This window comes from Rana temporaria, chromosome 3 (genome assembly GCF_905171775.1).
Source record: "Rana temporaria chromosome 3, aRanTem1.1, whole genome shotgun sequence".
NCBI lineage: Eukaryota > Metazoa > Chordata > Amphibia > Anura > Ranidae > Rana > Rana temporaria.
The window spans coordinates 8,782,471-8,802,434 of record NC_053491.1 but is presented as its reverse complement, the minus strand read 5'-3'; the positions used below and the strand labels follow the sequence as shown (position 1 = coordinate 8,802,434).

Below are 19,964 nucleotides of genomic sequence, written 5' to 3'. Positions count from 1 at the left end.
TGGACACCCTAGGCTTATACTCGAGTCAATACGTTTTCCCATTTTTTTGTGGTAAAATTAGATGCCTCGGCTTATACTCGGGTCGGCCTTTACTCGAGTATATACGGTACTTTACACTAAATTAGGCACTTCAATACCGGGCACTTTTCACCCCCTTTCTGCCCGGGACAATTTTCAGCTTTCAGCGCTGTCACACTTTGGATGACAATTACGCAGTCATACAACACTGTAACCATATGACATTTTTACCATATGCAATTTTAGGGGTGAAAATAACCCAAATCAGTGTAAATTTAATGACAGCCGATCTATCTCATTTCTTGAGGCACAAAAATGGCAGGACAGTACAAATACCCCCCAAATTAACCCTTTTTTGGAAAGTAGACAGTCCAAGGTATTTAGTAAGAGGCATGGTGAGTTTTTTTAAGTTGCAATTTTTTGTCTCAATTTTTTTGGAAAATTAAGAATATTTTTTTTTTCTTTCACAGTATTTTTTGTACATACTGTCACCAGTGCAATGCAGCATCATCATATAACTGATGTGATGGTGATCAGGGACACTGACTAATGACAGTATGTAGAAATAAAAGTTAAAAAAGGTTTTCACTTTTCCTTTTTTTTTTAGGGCTGAAAATAGTCCCCTCAGCTTATACTCGAGTCAGTGTACCTGTCGGGTCGCGGTCATCCATTTGACACTGTGTTCCGCTACCGCCCATCACGGAGGTCCTCTCATCCTCGGACTTTCCCAGCAGACACTGGGGTAGATTCAGGTAGATTTGCGCAGTTTTTACGTAGGCGCAGGGCACCGTTTTTTCCCTGCACCCCCGCAAATTATCTGCGCTACCCTTGATTCACGGAGCAGTAGCTCCGTAAATTGCGTGGGCGCTCCGGCAAAATGCCCGGCGTAAGAGCGCGCAATTTAAATGATCCCGTAGGGGGCGTGGATCATTTAAATTAGGCGCGTTCCCGCGCCGAGCGTAGTGTGCTTGCTCCGTCGGGAAACTTTCCCGACGTGCATTGCGGTAAATGACGTCGCAAGGACGTCATTTGCGTCAAAGTGAACGTGAATGGCGTCCAGCGCCATTCACGATTCACTTACACAAACAACGTAAATTTCAAATTTCGCGACGTGGGAACGACGGGTATACGTAACATTGGCTGCCCCTGCTATTAGCAGGAGCAGCCTTACGCGAAACCCGACGTATGCAAACGACGTAAACTGCGTACGCAGGGCTCGCGTAGGGTTGTGAATCGGCGTTAGTATGCTATTTGCATACTATACGCTGACCACAACGGGAACGCCCCCTAGCGGCCAACGTAAGAATGCAGCCTACGATATGACTGGCATAAGAGCCTTATGCTAGTCATATCTTAGGCTGCCGTCGGCGTAACGAGGTTCCTGAATCAGGAGCATTCGTAACGCCGGCGCAAGTAAGCAATTGCGCTGCGTAACTATGGTTACACAGGCGCAATTGCTCTTTGAATCTACCCCACTGTGTTCAGTATTCCGCCTATCACGGACGTCCTCTTGTCCGAGGATGAAAGAAGGTCCGTGATTGGCGGAACACTGAACACAGTGTCTGCTGGGAAACTGAGTCCGAGGATGAGAGGAACTCCGTGATAGGCGGTAGCAGAACACAGTGTCAAACGCCTATCACGGACCAGGAGGAAGCCACGACTTTTGAAAAATGGATGCCCGCAGCCTGTCAAGAATACAGGTACACTGAGGCCCAGATTCTCATATCTGGGCGTAAAACTCTGCGGGCGTAACGTATCTCATTTACGTTACGCCGCCGCAAGTTTTACAGGCAAGTGCTTTATTCACAAAGAACTTGCCTGTAAAGTTGCGGCGGCGTAGCGTAAATCACCCGGTGCAAGCCCGCCTAATTCAAATTAGCCAGTTAGGGAGCGTGGAGCATTAAATTAAGCGCGTTCCCGAGCCGAACGTACTGCGCATGCGCCATCCGGAAAATATCCCAGGGTGCATTGCTCCAAATGATGTCGCAAGGACGTCATTGGTTTCGACGTGAATGTAAATGGCGTCCAGCCCCATTCACGGACGACTTACGCAAACAACGTACATTTTTAAATTTCGACGCGGGAACGACGGCCATACTTAACATTGGTTGCCCCTCATATAGCAGGGGCAACTTTACGCCGCGCAAACCTAACGTAAACGTCGTAACTTCACTGCGTCGACCGCGCGTACGTTCGGGAATTCGCGTATCTAGCTAATTTGCATACTCGACGGGGAAAACGACAGAGGCGACACCTAGCGGCAAAAAAAAAAATTGCATTTAAGATCTGACAGCGTAAGAGCCTTACGCCTGTCGGATCTAATGGATATCTATGCGTAACTGATTCTAAGAATCAGTCGCATAGATACGACGGCCCAGATTAGGACTTACGACGGCGTACATGGCGTTGCGCCGTCGTAAGCCCTTTGAGAATCTGGGCCACAGGCTGCAATGGGCACAGTGAGAATGGGCACAGTAAGGCTGCAATGGGCACAGTGAGAATGGGCACAGTAAGGCTGCGATGGGCACAGTGAGAATGGGCACAGTAAGGCTGCGATGGGCACAGTGAGAATGGGCACAGTCGGAAACTCCGACAGAAAAAGTCTGATGGGGCCTACACACGGTCGGAATTTCCGACCAAAAGCTCACATCGAACTGTTCCTGACGGAAATTCCGATCGTGTGTACGCGGCATTACAGTTTTTCAATGCAACTGCTTCCCTGAACTTCCATTGATAATTTAATACTTGTTTATGTGGAGTTTTGGACTAAAATAGCTAGATTCAGGTAGCCGGGCGCATCTTTGAGGCGGCGTAGCGTATCGTATTTACGCTACGCCGCCGTAAATCAGAGAGGCAAGTGCTGTATTCACAAAGCACTTGCCTCCTAACTTACGGCGGCGTAGCGTAAATGGGGCCGGCGTAAGCGCGCCTAATTCAAATGAGGATGAGGGGGGCGTGTTTTATGTAAATGATTGGTGACCCGACGTGATTGACGTTTTTTACGAACGGCGCATGCGCCGTCCGTGTAAATATCCCAGTGTGCATTGCTCCAAAGTACGCCGCAAGGACGTATTGGTTTTGACGTGAACGTAAATTACGTCCAGCCCCATTCACGGACGACTTACGCAAACAACGTAAAAATTTCAAATTTCGATGCGGGAATGACGGCCATACTTAACATTGACTAGGCCAGCTATTTGTTCGACTAACTTTACGCCGGAAAAAGCCTTACGTAAACGACGTAAAAAAAATGCGCCAGGTACACGTACGTTTGTGAATCGGCGTATCTAGTCATTTGCATATTCTACGCCGAACTCAATGGAAGCGCCACCTAGCGGCCAGCGTAAATATTGCACCCTAAGATACGACAGCGTAAGAGACTTACGCCGCTCGTATCTTAGCCTAATTTAAGTGTATCTGGTTTCCAGAATACGCTTAAATTTAGGACGGCGTAAATTCAGAGTTACGTTGGCGTATCTACTGATACGCCGGCGTAAAGCTACCTGAATCTAGCTAAAAGTTTTTAAAAAAGCAATAATTGGTATGTCTCAGAGCTGTGTATAGGTTTGGGGATCCTGGGCTTTGTACCTACCTTGTTTTCACCGCAAGTGGTTCCATCCACCGCCGCATCAAGCTTGGAATGACACGTGGTACCAACAGAGCACCACAGCGAGTTACAGACGTTCTGTAATGGAAATGGATGAATAGTAAACAATAGTTCTGGAAAAGTTCAATGAACCAATTATACCGAATAACCTAAATATTAACCACTTCAATACCGGGCTTTTATACCCACCTCAATACCAGGCCTATTCTGGCACTTTTCTGTACAAATCATCATTCTTTTGCTAGAAAATTACTCAGAACCCCCAAACATTATATATATATTTTTAGCAGACACCCTAGGGAATAAAATGACGGTCATCGCAACGTTTTATCTTGCACGATATTTGCGCAATAATTTTTCAAACGCCTTTTTTTTTGGAAAGATTTTTTTTCATGAATTAAAAAAATAATAAAACAGTAAAGTTAGCCCAATTTTTTTGTAAAATATGAAAGATTATGTTACACCGAGTAAATAGATGCCTAACATGTCACGCTTTAAAATTGCGCACACTCATGGAATGGCGCCAAACTTCGGTACTTAAAAATCTCCATAGGCGACGCTTTGAATTTTTTTTACAGGTTACCAGTTTAGATTTAGAGAGAAGATCTAGGCCTAGATTCACGTACGGCCGATCTACATTGCGCGGGCGTAGCGTACCGTATTTACGCTACGCTGCCGCAACTTAGAAAGGCAAGTGCTGTATTCACAAAGCACTTGCCTCCTAAGTTACGGCAGCGTAGCGTAAATGGGCTGGCGTAAGCACGCGTAATTCAAAGTAGGCTGTAGGGGGCGTGTTGTATTTAAATGAGGCTTGACCCCATGTGGATGCATGGCCGAACGAACGGCGCATGCTCAGTATCACGTCGTATTTACGCCCAAAGATACTTCGGCTCAATGCCTGTGACGTGAACGTAATTTACGCCCAGCCCTATTCGCGTACGACTTACGCAAACGACGTAAAAAGATACGCTTGTTCCGACGTCCATACTTTGCATGGGATGCGCCACCTAGAGACCAGCTTTATCTTTACGCCGGCGTACCTCTAACGTAAACGGCGTAACTAATTGCGACGGGCGCACGTACGTTCGTGAATCGGCGTATCTAGTCATTTGCATATTCTACGCCGAACTCAACGGAAGCGCCACCTAGCGGCCAGCGTAAATATGCACCCTAAGATACGACGGCGTAGGAGACTTACGCCGCTCGTATCTTAGCCTAATTTAAGCGTATCTGGTTTCCAGAATACGCTTAAATTTACGACGGCGCAGATTCGGACTTACGACGGAGTATCCACTGATACGCCGACATAAGTCTCTGAGAATCTGGTCCTTAGTGCTAGAATTGTTGCACACGCTCTAACGCACGCGGCGATACCTCACATATGTGGTTTAAACGGCGTTTACATATGTCGGCGGGACTTACGTGTGCGTTTGCTTCTGCGCGCGAGCTACCGGGGACAGGGGCGTTTTAATTTTTTTTATTATTATTTTTGTTTTTTTTACTTATTTATTTATTTTGTTACATTTTTTTTTTTTTTGTACTTTTATTCCTATTACAAGGAATGTAATAGGAATAGTGTGTGACAGGTCCTCTTTATGGAGAGATGCGGGGGGGTCAATAAGACCTTCCCCTCCCCCCACGTCTCTCCTCCAGGCTGGAAAGCATGAGATCGGTGAAAACAATTTCACCGATCTCATGATTACTGTTGCTTACTAGCCACAATCGCGGCTTTGTTTACTTACAGGTACCCGGACGTGACGTCATCACATCGCGCCCGGGCCTCCGACGGTCATAGAGATGACTGGTGACCATCTCTATGCTTCCTGCCTGCGCCGGACGATTCTTTCTCTGGGCCCCCGATGGCACGGGAGAGCCGGGAGAAGAACCGGATGGCGGCGGGAGGGGGGGGGGTGTCCCCTCCCGCCGCCTATAAGAACGATCAAGCCGTGGAACCGCCGATATGATCGTTCTTATGTTGCACAGAATCGCCGGCACTAACGAATGATATCTGAATGATGCCTCTAGCTGCACTCATCATTCAGATATCCCCCCGCAAAGCCCAGGACGTCATATGACGTCCACCCAGGATGGGAGATCCCCTCTGTAGACGTCACATGACTATGGGCCGGTATTGAAGTGGTTAAACTGTCAGTACATGTAGTGTAGCTGTACGGACATTAAACTCATACAGACCAATATTTAAAATTTTGAAAGTGACACTAAACCCTGGTTTAAAAAAATATATATATTCCAGTACTGTATACAGTGGAACCTTGGATGATGAGAATAATCCGTTCCAGGAGAACGCTCGTAATCCAAAGCACTCGCATATCAAAGCGAGTTTCCCCATAGAAGTCAATGGAAATTTCTGCATTGACTTCAATGGCATGCAATACCGCATGTGGCCAGAGGTTGGGGGGGTGCCAGAGAGCCTTGGAAACACTCAGAAAGGCCCGAGGACAGCTCGGCTGAACTCGGAAAGGTTAGGGAACTGAGTATTTCTGAAGTTTTCCAAGCATTTCTGAACGGCTCCCGAAAGGCTCCGCTCGGCTCTGGCGCCCCTCCCCCCCACCTCAGGCCAAACGCGGTACTGCACACTGCTGTGGATTGAATCCTGCTCGTCTTGCGAGACAACACTCGCAAACCGAGTCAGGATTTTTAAAAATACAGCGCTCGTATTGCGAAACGCTCGTTAACCGCGTCACTCGCAATCCGAGGTTCCACTGTGTATATATATACAGTGGCGTCACTAGGGTTGGTGTCACCCGGTGCGGTAAAACATGGTGTCACCCCCCCCTCTGTCTAGGCTGCCCAGCACCAAGCAGGCAGCGCACGGGCACGGGGCGCACCCCAAACCAGCCCCTGTAAATGATAGTATAGGACAGTATAGTGGCAGGTTAGGGTAGTATAGAGTGGTATAGTGGCAGGTTGGTGTAGTGGGGTGGTATAGGACAGGTTAAGGTGGTATAGGGCATGTTAGGGTGATATAGGGTAGTTTGGGGTGATATAGGGTAGTTTGGGGTGGTATAGGGCAAGTTAGGGTTGCATAGGGCAGGTTGGGGTGGCACAGGGCAGGTTGGGGTGGTATAGTGCAAGTTAGGGTGGCATAGGGCAAGTTGGGATGGCATGGGAAAGGTTGGGGTGGTACAGGGCAAGTTAGGGTGGCATTGGGAAGGTTGGGGTGGTATAGGGAAAGTTATGGTGGCATAGGGCAGATTGGGGTGGCACAGGGCAAGTTAGGGTGGCACAGGGCAAGTTGGGGTGGCATGGGAAAGTTTGGGGTGATACAGGGCAGGCTGGGGTGGTACAGGGCAGGCTGTGGTGGCATAGGGCAGGCTGGGGTGGTACAGGGCAGGCTGGGGTACTACAGGGCTGTTTGGGGTGGTACAGGGCTGTTTGGGGTGGTACAGGGCTGTTTGGGGGGGTACAGGGCAGGCTGGGGTGGTATAGGGCTGTTTAGGGTGGTACAGGGCAGGCTGGGGTGGTACGGGCAGGCTGGGGTGGTACAGGGCAGGCTGGGGTGGCACAGGGCAGGCTGGGATTGCACAGGGCAGGCTGGGCATGTCAGCTAAAAAAAAAAAAAAAACAACGGGATGGTGTCACCCCTCTAGCGGGTGTCACCCTGTGCGGACCGCACCCCCCTAGCAACGCCTCTGTATATATATATATACACACTATATATCATCTCTCAACCAAGTGATAATCAGAATCTTACATCAATGTCCTGGCAAAAGGTGGAAGCTGATCCATACTGAAGGCGGCATTGATGTCCAACATCATACAGAACTCCCGGAGGAACAGCAGGGAAATTAAGTAACTCCTTACTGGGGTGGTCATCCAAGCAAAGCCCCCAACCTCGGCTGTAAAGGAATAAGCAAAAAATACATTTAAAAAAATGTTGTCACCAATTGATAAACATCCATCAGACCTATCTTGTGCTCACCCCTGCAGGGGCCGCAGCATGCCGCGGGTTCCTCTCCCGAATTAGGGCAGAGGCAGCCAGGCACACCGCAAACCGTTCCGGCGGAATGAACCGTTCAGGTGTCATGACCTGTCTGTCTCTTACCTGGTCTGTGTATCAGCCTTAGGGCTTGTACTCTCACACCTGCATGGGTAAGTAATCTTCCCTCAGCGTGGCTCCACCCTCGCCTCAACAGGATCCACTATTTACCACTGTGTTCTCCAAGCCTTGCCGTGCAATATTCTGCATTTGGCTTCCTGTTTCCTGCTTGCCTTGTGCTCTATGTTTGTCTCTGTTACCGATCTTGGCGTGTTCTCGACCATCCCTGCCTGTTTGTGACCCTGACCTTTGGCGTGTTCTCGACTATGCCTGTCTGCTTGTGACCCTGACCTTTGGCGTGTTCACGACTATCCCTGTCTGCTTGTGACCCCGACCTTTGGCGTGTTCTCGACTATCCCTGCCTGCTCGTGACCCTGACCTTTGGCGTGTTCTCGACTAGCCCTGCCTGCTCGTGACCCTGACCTTTGACGTGTTCTCGACTATCCCTGCCTGCTTGTGAGTCTGACCTTTGGCGTGTTCTCGACTATTTCTGCCTGCTTGTGACCCTGACCTTTGGCGTGTTCCCGACTATGCCTGTCTGCTTGTGACCCTGACCTTTGGCGTGTTCTCGACTATGCCTGTCTGCTTGTGACCCTGACCTTTGGCGTGTTCTCGACTATGCCTGCCTGCTTGTGACCCTGACCTTTGGTGTGTTCCCGACTATCCTTGTCTGCTTGTGACCCTGACCTTTGGCGTGTTCTCGACTATCCCTGTCTGCTTGTGACCCTGACCTTTGGCGTGTTCTCGACTATCCCTGTCTGCTTGTGACCCTGACCTTTGGCGTGTTCTCGACTATCCCTGTCTGCTTGTGACCCTGACCTTTGGCGTGTTCTCGACTATCCCTGTCTGCTTGTGACCCTGACCTTTGGCGTGTTCTCGACTATCCCTGTCTGCTTGTGACCCTGACCTTTGGCGTGTTCCCGACTATCCCTGTCTGCTTGTGACCCTGACCTTTGGCGTGTTCTCGACTATTTCTGCCTGCTTGTGACCCTGACCTTTGGCGTGTTCCCGAATATCCTTGTCTGCTTGTGACCCTGACCTTTGGCGTGTTCTCCACTATCCCTGTCTGCTTGTGACCCTGACCTTTGGGGTGTTCTCTGTTTATCCTTATCTGCTCGTCGCCCCCAACTTTTGGCTTATCTCCTTACTATCCCTTGTTGTCCAGGGATGCTGCTTCCTCTTCATCCTTCTGTAGCCTACCATGAGCGTGAGCTGGGAGACCCCGGGGGCCGCGACCTGGAGCCAGTTGCAGCGCAGCCCATCCTCACCACTAGAAGCTCTGGTGAACACCTGCTCAGCCGTAGGGTGGACTACCTTAGCGGTGCAATCCTGACCCCAACGGGGTGCATCTGTCACCTGGCCTCAGGTGATCTGACACCAGGGCAGTGATGACGAACCTTGGCACCCCAGATCTTTTGGAAACTACATTTCCCATGATGCTCATGCACTCTGCCGTGTAGTTGAGCACCATGGGAAATGTAGTTCCAAAACATCTGGGGTGCCAAGGTTCTCCATCACTGGTCTAGGGGGTGCATTTTCTGAGATCTAGTGCTGAATAAACTTAGATAAGGAGCTGTGGGATACTCCATTAACTCTGAACGCACGCACCCACCTTGTCTAAGCCAGTAGGGTGACCACATTTCCAAACTACCATTCAGGGACACCCTAATTGGACACAAGAGGCGGGATTTATGATTTCTCCAATCACAAGCAGGGGGAGGGAACTGTGCTCCTCCAGGCATTCCGGCCAGGACAAGTACTGTCAGTGAGTAAAGCGGTGATGTGGCGGCCTTTTTTGGGGGCATCAGATTGGCCCGGGGGGTGGCTGTGTTAGTTTTATTCCTGGACACTGTATTGTCCTGAAATTAATGTGTCCGGGACAGACCTGCAAAATGCGGGACTGTCCCGGGCAATCCGGGACACGTGGTCACCCTACTCACCAGTCAGCAGCTGAGAGGAGGACAGATCTCCTCTGACAGATCCTGCCCTTCTCTGTGCAGCTGCAGAGAGGCTCATGTCTGCCCTCCCCCTCCCAATCTCAGCAGTTGGCAGCAGAGAGGAGGCCAGAACTCCTTCTACTGATCCTGTGCCTCCTATATTTCTAGCCAAAACACCCCCTGGTCTCTGCCCTCTCCTGGTCTCGCCATTCAGCTGGCTCCAACCCCCCTCTGGTCCTCCTCCAGACCCTGCACTTTTTGCCTCCCAGCTCCACCCCCAGCAGCACAAGGTAAGGGGGTGAACTGTGATGTAAGAGAGGGTGGGGGAGTCTTGACTTCTGATGGTGCGGGGGCTCTTAAAGCGGGGGTTCACCCTAAACAAAAATGTCTTTAGCTACCATACAAACGAGCATACTAGCGTCAGCTACAGTATGCCTTTTTTTTTTGCGGTGTACTTACGGTTTAATCCGTATCTTTCGTTTCAGACTCCGGCCGGGAAATGGGCGTTTCTATGAAGAGGGGTACATGATTGACGTCCAGCTATGGCGCGTCATGCCTTCTGAAAAAAGCCGAAATAGGACACTGACATATACGGCGCCTGCGCAGTCAGCTCCTAGTCTGTGCGCAGGCGCCGTATAGCGCCGTGAAGAGCCGAGTCCTACTCCGGCTATTTTCGGAACGTGTGACGTGCCATAGCCGGCCGTCAATCATGTTCCACTCTTCATAGGAACGCCTACTCCCCGCGGGTGTCTGAAACGAAACTTACGGATTAAACCGTAAGTACAGCACAAAAAAAAAAAAAAGGCATACTGTAGCTGATGCTAGTATGCTAGTTTGGATGGTACAAAGTTGTGTTTTTGGGTGAACCTCCGCTTTAACATCTGGTGTAAGGTGGTGTGTGGTGCTCAACTGGCCCTCTGAGGACAACCGTAATGCCCATGCGGCCCACGATGAAATTGAGTTTGACACCCCTGCCATAGAGAATCTGTGGGGCATTGCTAAGAGAAAGATGAGAGACATGAGACCCAACAATGCAGAAGAGCTGAAGGCCGCTATTGAAGCTTCCTGGTCTTCCATAACATCTCAGCAGTGCCACAGGCTGATCGCTTCCATGCCACGCTGCATTGAGGGGCCCAAACCAAGTACTGAGGGGCCCAAACCAAGTACTGAGTACATATGCATGCTTCTACTTTTCAGAGGTCTGATATTGTACAATCCTTGTTTTATTGATTGCATGCAATATTCTCATTTTCGGAGATTGTGGATTTGGGGTTTCATGAGCTGTAAGCCATAATCATCACAATGACGACAAATCACGGCTTGGACTATCTTGCTTTGCATGTAACGATTCTCTCTCATATATTGTTTTTCACCTTTTAAGTTGCATTAGTGAAATAAATGAACTTTTGCACGATATTCTAAATTTTTCGAGTATCACCTTTCACAAGGGTGCACGGAGCATGATGGGACTGTGACGTCATAAGAGGCCTATATAAATGGGTGCGAGCCGCGCACACGGCATTACAGCGGGAGGAAGCGACGTGTCAACATCGAAGAAGAGAAGAGAGGCAGAAGGCAGAAGGCGACAGAAGCCGCTGTAAAAGAGCTAATGAAGAAAGCGCCCCCCCCCCCCCGTGGAAGAGAACCAGATGTCGGTGAAAACCGGGACCCCGCAGAAGACATGGAAGAAGCCCCCCTCGTAAAAGAGCTAAAGAAGAGAGGGGGGCCCCAGAGCTGACTAATAAATTACTTTAAAAACCCAGTGTAGTGTGTTTTTTTTTTTATTCCGCCAGGTGAATGGGTAGGGGTACGATGTACCCCATACTCATTCACCTAGGGTGGGGGGCCGGGATCTGGGGGCCCCCTTATTAAAGGGGGCTCCCAGATTCCGATAAGCTCCCCTCCCGCATACCCCGACAACCAACGGCCAGGGTTGTCGGGAAGAGGCCCTGTCCTCATCAACATGGGGACAGGTGCCTTGGGGTGGCGGGGGCCACAGGGCGTCCCCCCTGCCCCAAGGCACCTACCCCCCCATGTTGAGGGCATGCGGCCTGGCACGGGTTAAGGAGGGGGGGCGCTCGCTCGTCCCCACCCCCTTTTCTGACCGGCTGGGCTGCTGATCAGATACGGGTCTGGTATGGAATTTGGGGGAACCCCACGCCGTTTTTTCGGCGTACGGTGTTCCCCTTAAAACCCATAGCAGACTCAAGGGCCTGGTATGCTCCTGTAGGGGGAACCCATGCCGTTTTTTTATTTGAAATTTGGCATGGAGTTCCCCCTCAAGATTCATACCAGACACAGTGCTTGGTATTGGCAGGGATCCAAGTCGGATCCCCGTTCAATATCGTGCCGCGGCTAAACGCAACCACAGCTAAAAGCACTGTACAAATGCAGCTGATCGCTGTGCCTGGAGTCTTGAATTCCAGCAAAACATAAACATGCTTTTAGCTGCGGCAAAACAGCCGCCCGTGTGAAAGGCGCCTATGTGGTTGGGTTGCCAAGGGTTTGTTATTACTTTATTATAGTAAATAATAAGTTGTGCAAGAAAAAAAATTATAAAAATGGAAACACACTATTTAATTGGCTTTAGGTAATAATTCAAAAAAACTACAAAGAAGGACAAAAGAAGATGATAAAGAAGCAAAAAATGTAAAAATGTATTTTTTTCACACTGTGGCGTGCATTTTTTATTTATTTTGTATTTATTTTTTGCCTAATTCATCCTTATAAAAGTACGGCCTGGAGCGTTGATCTGTGGGGGCGATCGTTAATATCCCCGGCCGTTCTTCACAGTTATCTCTGATGTGATGTGGCAGGAAGTGGCCGATTCTCTTGTTTGTGTTTGGAAACTTTGGAGGAAGCGAGTAGGGGGGAGTTGGGGGGAGTCGGGGTGAGAAGGGGGGGCGCTTCTCCTGATGTTTTTTTTTGGGGGGGGGGGTGCGTAGGCCGATCACCAAAGATTTACATTTGTGTAAATAAAGGCGATAAAATTTAGAAGAGATTTTTTTTTCGCTGACAAGAAACAGAGAAAATTTGCTGAATTGTATTTCATTCCCAGCTGGGAAATGTAACTTTATCGGGAAGCCGACACACAACACAGAGCAGAACACGGGACTTCGCCGCTGTAAATGTTCTAATTGATAGTTTTCAAGTTAAAGCTTAATATTTATACACTTCTGAGAGCAGAGATCTGCAGACTGCTAGAGGGGAACCTAAATAGGTTCCTTTAACCCCTTCCATACCGGTGGGCACTTACGCACTTTCCTGCCCAAGCCAATTTTCAGCTTTCAGCGCTGTTGCACTTTGAATGACAATTGCGCGGTCGTGCTACACTGTACCCAAACAATTTTTTTATCATTTTGTTCCCACAAATAGAGCTTTCTTTTGGTGGTATTTGATCACCTCTGCGATTTTTATTTTTTGCGCAACAACTAAAAAAATACCGAAAATTTAGAAAAAAAATGAAGGGCCAGATTCACGTATCTGGGCGCATCTTTGTGCGGGCGTAGTGTATCCTATTTACACTACGCCGCCGCAACTTAGACAGGCAAGTGCAGTATTCACAAAGCACTTGCTCCGTAAGTTGCGGCGGCGTAGCGTAAATTGGCCGGCGTAAGCCCGCCTAATTCAAAGTAGGCTGGTAGGGGGCGTGTTGTATGGAAATGAATCGTGACCCCCACGTAAATGACGCGCCTAACGAACGGCACATGCGCGCGCATGCTCAGTATCACGTCGAATTTTCTCCCTAAGTTACGCCGGCTCAATGCTTAGTCGACGTGAACATAAGAACATAACCTACGCCCATTCACGTACGACTTATCTAGCTCATTTGCATATTTATAATGGGAACGCCGAATGCATCCAGCGTAACTATGCTCCCACGATACGCCGGCGTAGGCAAGTTACGTCGGACGGCTGAAGCCATGTTTTTGGACATATCTCGCTTTGTGTATCGGCGTAAAGATGCGACGGCGCACATTTGAAATTACGGCGGCGTATCTGGAGATACGCCGGCGTACATCGTTTATGGATCTGGCCCTAAGTTTTTGTTTTTTTCTGTTAATTTTTTTGTAAATAAGTAAGTTTTCTTCTTTAATTACGGGCACTGATATGGCGGCACCAATGAGGTGGCACTGATGGGCACCGATGAGGTGGCACTGATGGGCACTCAAAGGTGGCACTGATGGGCACTCAAAGGTGGCACTGATGGGCACTCATAGGCGGCACTGATGGGTACTTATGCGTGGCACAGATGGGCACTGATAGGTGGGCACTGGGCATAGATGGGCACCGAGAGGTGGCACTGATGGACACTGAGGGGTGGCACTGATGGACACTGAGGGCATTGCTGTGCATCACTTCAGTCAGTGCCCATGTTGCCAGTCAGTGCCCATTTGTGGGCACTGTTTGGCATCTATTGTGCAAATTATTTTTTTATGTTTTTTTATTATTGCGTCCTGGCGGCTTCCCTGGTGGTCCAGGGTGGGCATCCGAGGGGGGGGCTGCGCTGATAAACAATCAGCGCGAACCCCCCCTTGTCAGGAGAGCGGCCGATCGGCTCTCCTCTACTCTATCAGACGCGAGTGAGGAAGAGCCAATCAACGGCTCTTCCTGTTTACATCGTGAACAGTCGTGATTGGACACGGCTGATCACGTGGTAAAGAGCCTCCGCCGGAGGCTCTTTGCCGAGATCAGAGATGTGGGGTGTCAGACTGACACCCCACATCACCGATCGCCGCGCTGCGCGCCCCCACGGGCGCTCGCCGGCATGTTATCCTGCTGGACGTCTATAGATGTCCAGTCAGGATAACAGAACCACTTTCCGGACGTCAGTATACTATTGACCGGGCGGGAAGTGGTTGAGCTAGTGCATTGTTGGTTCACTTACCTTTTCCTTCAATTTCCCTTCTAAATGTTTTTTTTTCTTTGTCTGAATTTTTCACTTCCTGTAAGCTTGCCCCCATCAATCGAGCCATTCTGACTGGGGGTTAGTCAGCGTGCTCGCCCCCTCCCTTGGGACTACATCCCTGCGGGGAGATGCTTATTACCACTAGTTATTAAATTCTAGGTATTGGAATTTCCTTACAACTTTGGCTGTTAGTGAACGTAACAAATGTGCAATTTGTTTCGTTCCGAATTAGTTTTTAAAAAATTCTCGTTTAACAAACTTTCTGAAAAATTCATAAATTCGAATATTCAAAAATTCGTAAATTAAAAAAAAAAAAAAAAAGTGGAAATTCCCCAAAAAATTGGAAGTTCCGAAATTTAAAAAATAACGGAAATTTGAAAAATAACGGAGATTAAGAAAAAATAAGGAAATTTAAATAAAATCGGAAGTTCAGGAATTAAAAACAAATCATAAATTGAATAAAAAAGAGAAAAATAAAAACGGAAATTCGGACACCCGAAGATTCAAAAATCGGAAATAATAACTAACTAATAATAACTTAACTATCACTAGTTAATAAATTATAGGTATTGGAATTTCCTTTGAAATGTGGCTGTTAGTGAACGTAAACGAATACGAATTTATCCAAAGTTACTAATTATCCAAAATAACGAATGCCGTATCTAAACGAATGGAAGGTAACAAATTAATATTAATAAATTACTATAATAATAATAAAAATAAAAACATTTTATTATTATTATTATTTATTATTAATTTGTTCCCTTCCATTTGTTTAGATGTGGAATTTGTTATTTCGGATAATTCGTAACTTCGGACAACTTCGTATTCATTACGTTTCCGAATTTCCTTTTTTTTATTTTTTTAATTTCCGATTAATTAAAAAAAAAAAAATATTCAAATTTTCGTTTTACTTCGAATGTGCGTTTTTTTTTTTTTTGGAATTTCCTTTTTTTTTTGGGAATTTCAGATTTATTTTCGAATTTCCATTTTATTTTTAAAATTTCATTTTTTTTTTTTTTTGCGGGCCAGATTCACGTACTTGCGCTGCGGCGTAACGTATCCCCTTTACGTTACACCGCCGCAAGTTTTCATCGTAAGTGCTTGATTCACAAAGCACTTGCGTGTAAACTTGCGGCGGCGTAGCGTAAAGCCGTCCGGCGCAAGCCCGCCTAATTCAAATGGGGCGTGTACCATTTAAATTAGGCGCGTTCCCGCGCCAGACGTACTGCGCATGCTCCGTTTTGAAATTTCCCGCCGTGCTTTGCGCGAAATGACGTCGCCCCGACGTATGTTTTGAACGGCGACGTGCGTTACGTACTTTCGTATTCACGGACGACTTACGCAAAAAAAAAAAATGTTAATTTGTTGCGGGAACGACGGCCATACTTTAACATGGGCTGTCTATTGTTACACCACCTAAATAGCAGCCGTAACTTTGCGACGCGAAAAGCCGACTAGCGACGACGTAAGAGAATGCGACGAACGCACGTATCTTCGTGGATCGCCGTAAACAGCTAATTAGCATACCCGACGTGGAAAACGACGCGATCTCCACCCAGCGGCCGCCGAAGTATTGCATCCTAAGATCCGAAGCCGTACGCCTGTCGGATCTTTGCCAAATGCCGTCGTATCCTTGTTTTTTGAATTACAAATAAAGATACGACGCGGCAAATTTGAAAGTACGCCAGAGTATCAGCAGATACTCCGGCGTACTTCTTCTCTGAATCTGGCCCCCCGTTTTTATTTCGAATTTCCGTTTTTTTTTTTTTCAAATTTACAAATTGCGATCATAACGAGTGAAACGAAAACAAACACATTTTTCAGGCAGTGCACACATCTAATAGGGGGCTTCTGGTGTGAAAAGGGGACACTAATGTAAAGGGGGACTCCAATCTGATGGAAAGGCTTCTGGTATAAAATCATTTCTCTTCATTAATTTATAGGGAGACCCCTGATCAGTGAAATGTAACACACGCAGAGCGATCGAAGGCGAATTCCGCGGTTACGCCGGTGAGCAGTTCTAGTTAATGATTCGGCACACAGACGTGCAATGTCACCTATAGGTCCCGTGACAAAGCCATTGCATTAGCATTGATGAGGGGAGCCAGTGAAGCATTGCTGGATGAATTGTTCGGTGACCTTCACACAGAGAAGAATGGGGAATCTGCGGTGCTCCGGCCTCATTCATATTGGAAATAAAGGGGATTGCAAATGAAGGACTAGGGGGGGGGGGGGGCTGCTGCCCTGGGCACAGTGTCTTATGTGTTGGTGGAGAACATCAGGGCCACCATCAGTAATTATGGGGCCCCTTTCAGGCATGGGCCCCCTGGAGCAGAGAACCAGGGGGGGTGATGCCGCTAATTGATATAATTGAGAAGCGGGGGGTGCCACCAATTGAGAAGCGGGGGGCTTTGGGTGCTGAAGAACAAAAAAAAAAGGGGGGGGTTGCCCTGGGGACCTCTGGGCCCCTTACAAAAAAAAAAATATATATATATATATATATATATATATATATATATATGTATATAAAAAAGGGGGGTAGCCATCCGGGGCCCTGGGGACCTCTGGGCCATTTAATAAAAATAAAAAATAAATAATTTTTTTTTTTAAATTATAAAAAAAAGGGGGTTGCCATCCGGGCCCCTTACAGGTGTACTGCCTGTCGTACCCCCCTGATGGCGGCCCTGGAGAACATAGAGTACATTCAACCAAGCTGAGAGCCTTCCCTTACCCTTTTCTATCCTTTACTGACCCGCCATCATGATGCCCTACCTGACAGAAGGAGCTCGAGCAGAGGAGCAGTGATGTCCCCAGTGGTGAGGTCCATTGCCTGCACCTGTGGCGTGCTCAGGGGGTGTGGTCTGCACCAGTTACCAGCACCCTGGGGGTGCCGGTTGGCCACCCGACATTTTTTTTTATCAGACAGGCAGAAGCAGCGCCGTAGTGCTAGTATCATAGATTCCAGCTGTAGATGACAATCATGGGCGCCCACATTAGGGCGAGGGGGTGCAGTATGGCTTCTTCATCTGGGGCACTGGGTGACCTTGCTCTGGCACTGCCTGTTCCTGAAATGAATCGGACATTTGTCACGCGGAGATTGTAAAGGGGCATCAATGACATCCTTTAAGAATTCCCCAGAGTGCCACAATGCTTATAGATACAGAGATGAATCTATAAGCAAGTGTTTTAAATGCTTGATTGGAATATTTAAATGCTTTATTGTGTGGGATCTGGACGCAGATGCTCTTTAACTACAGTAGATAGTTACATAGTTACATAGTTAGTCAGGTTGAAAAAAGACACAAGTCCATCCAGTTCAACCACAAAAAATAAAAAAACTAAATAAAAAACACAGTAAAATCCTATACACCCAACTCCATACCCACAGTTGTTCCAGAGGAAGGCAAAAAACCCCAGCAGAGCATGAGATCCAATTTGCTACAGCAGGGGAAAAAATTCCTTCCTGATTCCCCGAGAGGCAATCGGATTTACCCCGGATCAACTTTACCTACAAATCTTAGTACTCAGTTATTTTATGTACATTTAGGAAAGTATCCAGACCTTTCTTAAAGCAATCTACTGATCTGGCCAGAACCACCTCTGGAGGGAGTCTGTTCTACATTTTCACAGCTAGATACAAATTATTCATACAATATATTAATATATATATATATAGATAGATAGATAGATAGATAGATAGATAGATACATTAGGCACAGCCTGATAACATTTATTTTATATATCTAACTATCTCTGTCTCTATCTATCTATCTATCTACCCCTCTCTATCTTTCTCAATATCTATGTCTTTCTATCTCTCTCTCTCTCTATATCTATCTATCTATCTATCTATCTATCTATCTATCTATCTATCTATCTATCTATCTATCTATCTCTATCTATCTATATGTATCTCTATCTATCTATCTATCTATCTATCTATCTATCTATCTATCTATCTATCTATCTATCTATCTCTATCTATCTATATGTATCTCTACCTATCACTCTCTCTCTATATATGTATCTCTATCTATCTATCTATCTATCTATCTATCTCTCTCTCTCAATATCTATCTCTTTCTATCTCTCTCTCTCTCTATATATCTTTCTCTCCCTATATCTATCTAACTCTCTCTATATGTATCTATATCTATCTATCTCTCTCTATATGTATCTCTCTCTCTCTCTCTCTCTCTCTCTCTCTCTCTATATATATATATATATATATATATATATATATATCTACCTCTCTCTATATCTATATCTCTCTATATATATATATATCTCTCTCTTTATCTATCTCTCTTTATATCCATCTTCCTATTTCTCCCTCTATATCTATCTATCTATCTATCTATCTATCTATCTATCTATCTATCTATCTATCTATCTAATTATCTATCTATCTATCTATCTATCTATCTATCTATCTATCTCTCTCAATATCTATCTCTTTCTATCTCTCTCTCTCTATATATCTTTCTCTCCCTATATCTATCTAACTCTCTCTATATGTATCTATATCTATCTATCTCTCTCTATATGTATCTCTCTCTCTCTCTCTCTCTCTCTCTCTCTCTCTCTCTCTCTCTCTCTCTCTCTCTCTCTCTATATATATATATATATATATATATATATATATCTACCTCTCTCTATATCTATCTCTCTCTATATATATATATATATCTCTCTCTTTATCTATCTCTCTTTATATCCATCTTCCTATTTCTCCCTCTATATCTATCTATCTATCTATCTATCTATCTATCTATCTATCTATCTATCTATCTATCTATCTATCTATTCTATCTCAATATATATCTCTTTCTATCTCTCTCTCTCTATATATCTTTCTCTCTCTATCTATCTCTCTATATCCATCTATCTATCTATCTCTATATGTATCTCTACCTCTCTCTCTCTCTCTCTCTCTCTCTCTCTATATATATATATATATATATATATATATATATATATATATGTCTATCTATCTATCTATCTATCTATCTATCTATCTATCTATCTATCTATCTATCTATCTATCTATCTATCCCTCTCTATCTCTCTCAATATCTATCTCTCTCTCTCTCTATATATCTTTCTCTCCCTATATCTATCTATCTATCTCTCCCTATATGTATCTCTATCTATCTATCTATCTATCTATCTATCTATCTATCTATCTATCTATCTATCTATCTATCTATCTATCTATCTATCTATCTTACTATCTCTCTCTCTATATATATCTCTCTCTTTATATATCTATCTATCTATCTCTCTTTATATCCATCTTCCTATTTCTCCCTCTATATCTATCTATCTATCTATCTATCTATCTATCTATCTATCTATCTATCTATCTATCTATCTATATACAGGGGCGGACTGACCATTGAGTCACTCGGGCACTGCCCGAGGGCCCCA

General features: G+C 46.2%; 2 protein-coding genes across 13 annotated transcripts in view; both read right to left on the bottom strand.

Moving 5' to 3' along the window:
- KIF23 (kinesin family member 23) overlaps nucleotides 1-19,964 on the bottom strand; it is a 912,882-nt gene that overhangs the window by 401,126 nt on the left and 491,792 nt on the right. The gene's annotated exons all lie outside the window — the stretch shown is intronic.
- Nucleotides 1-19,964, bottom strand: part of ADAMTS7 (ADAM metallopeptidase with thrombospondin type 1 motif 7) — a 228,485-nt gene that overhangs the window by 106,407 nt on the left and 102,114 nt on the right. The window contains exons 9-10 of the mRNA XM_040342211.1: nucleotides 7,341-7,485; nucleotides 3,611-3,703 (exon numbers count right to left, since the gene is read on the bottom strand). Of these exons, the coding sequence (XP_040198145.1) occupies nucleotides 3,611-3,703; nucleotides 7,341-7,485 (238 nt within the window). The remainder of the gene's footprint in view (nucleotides 1-3,610; nucleotides 3,704-7,340; nucleotides 7,486-19,964) is intronic.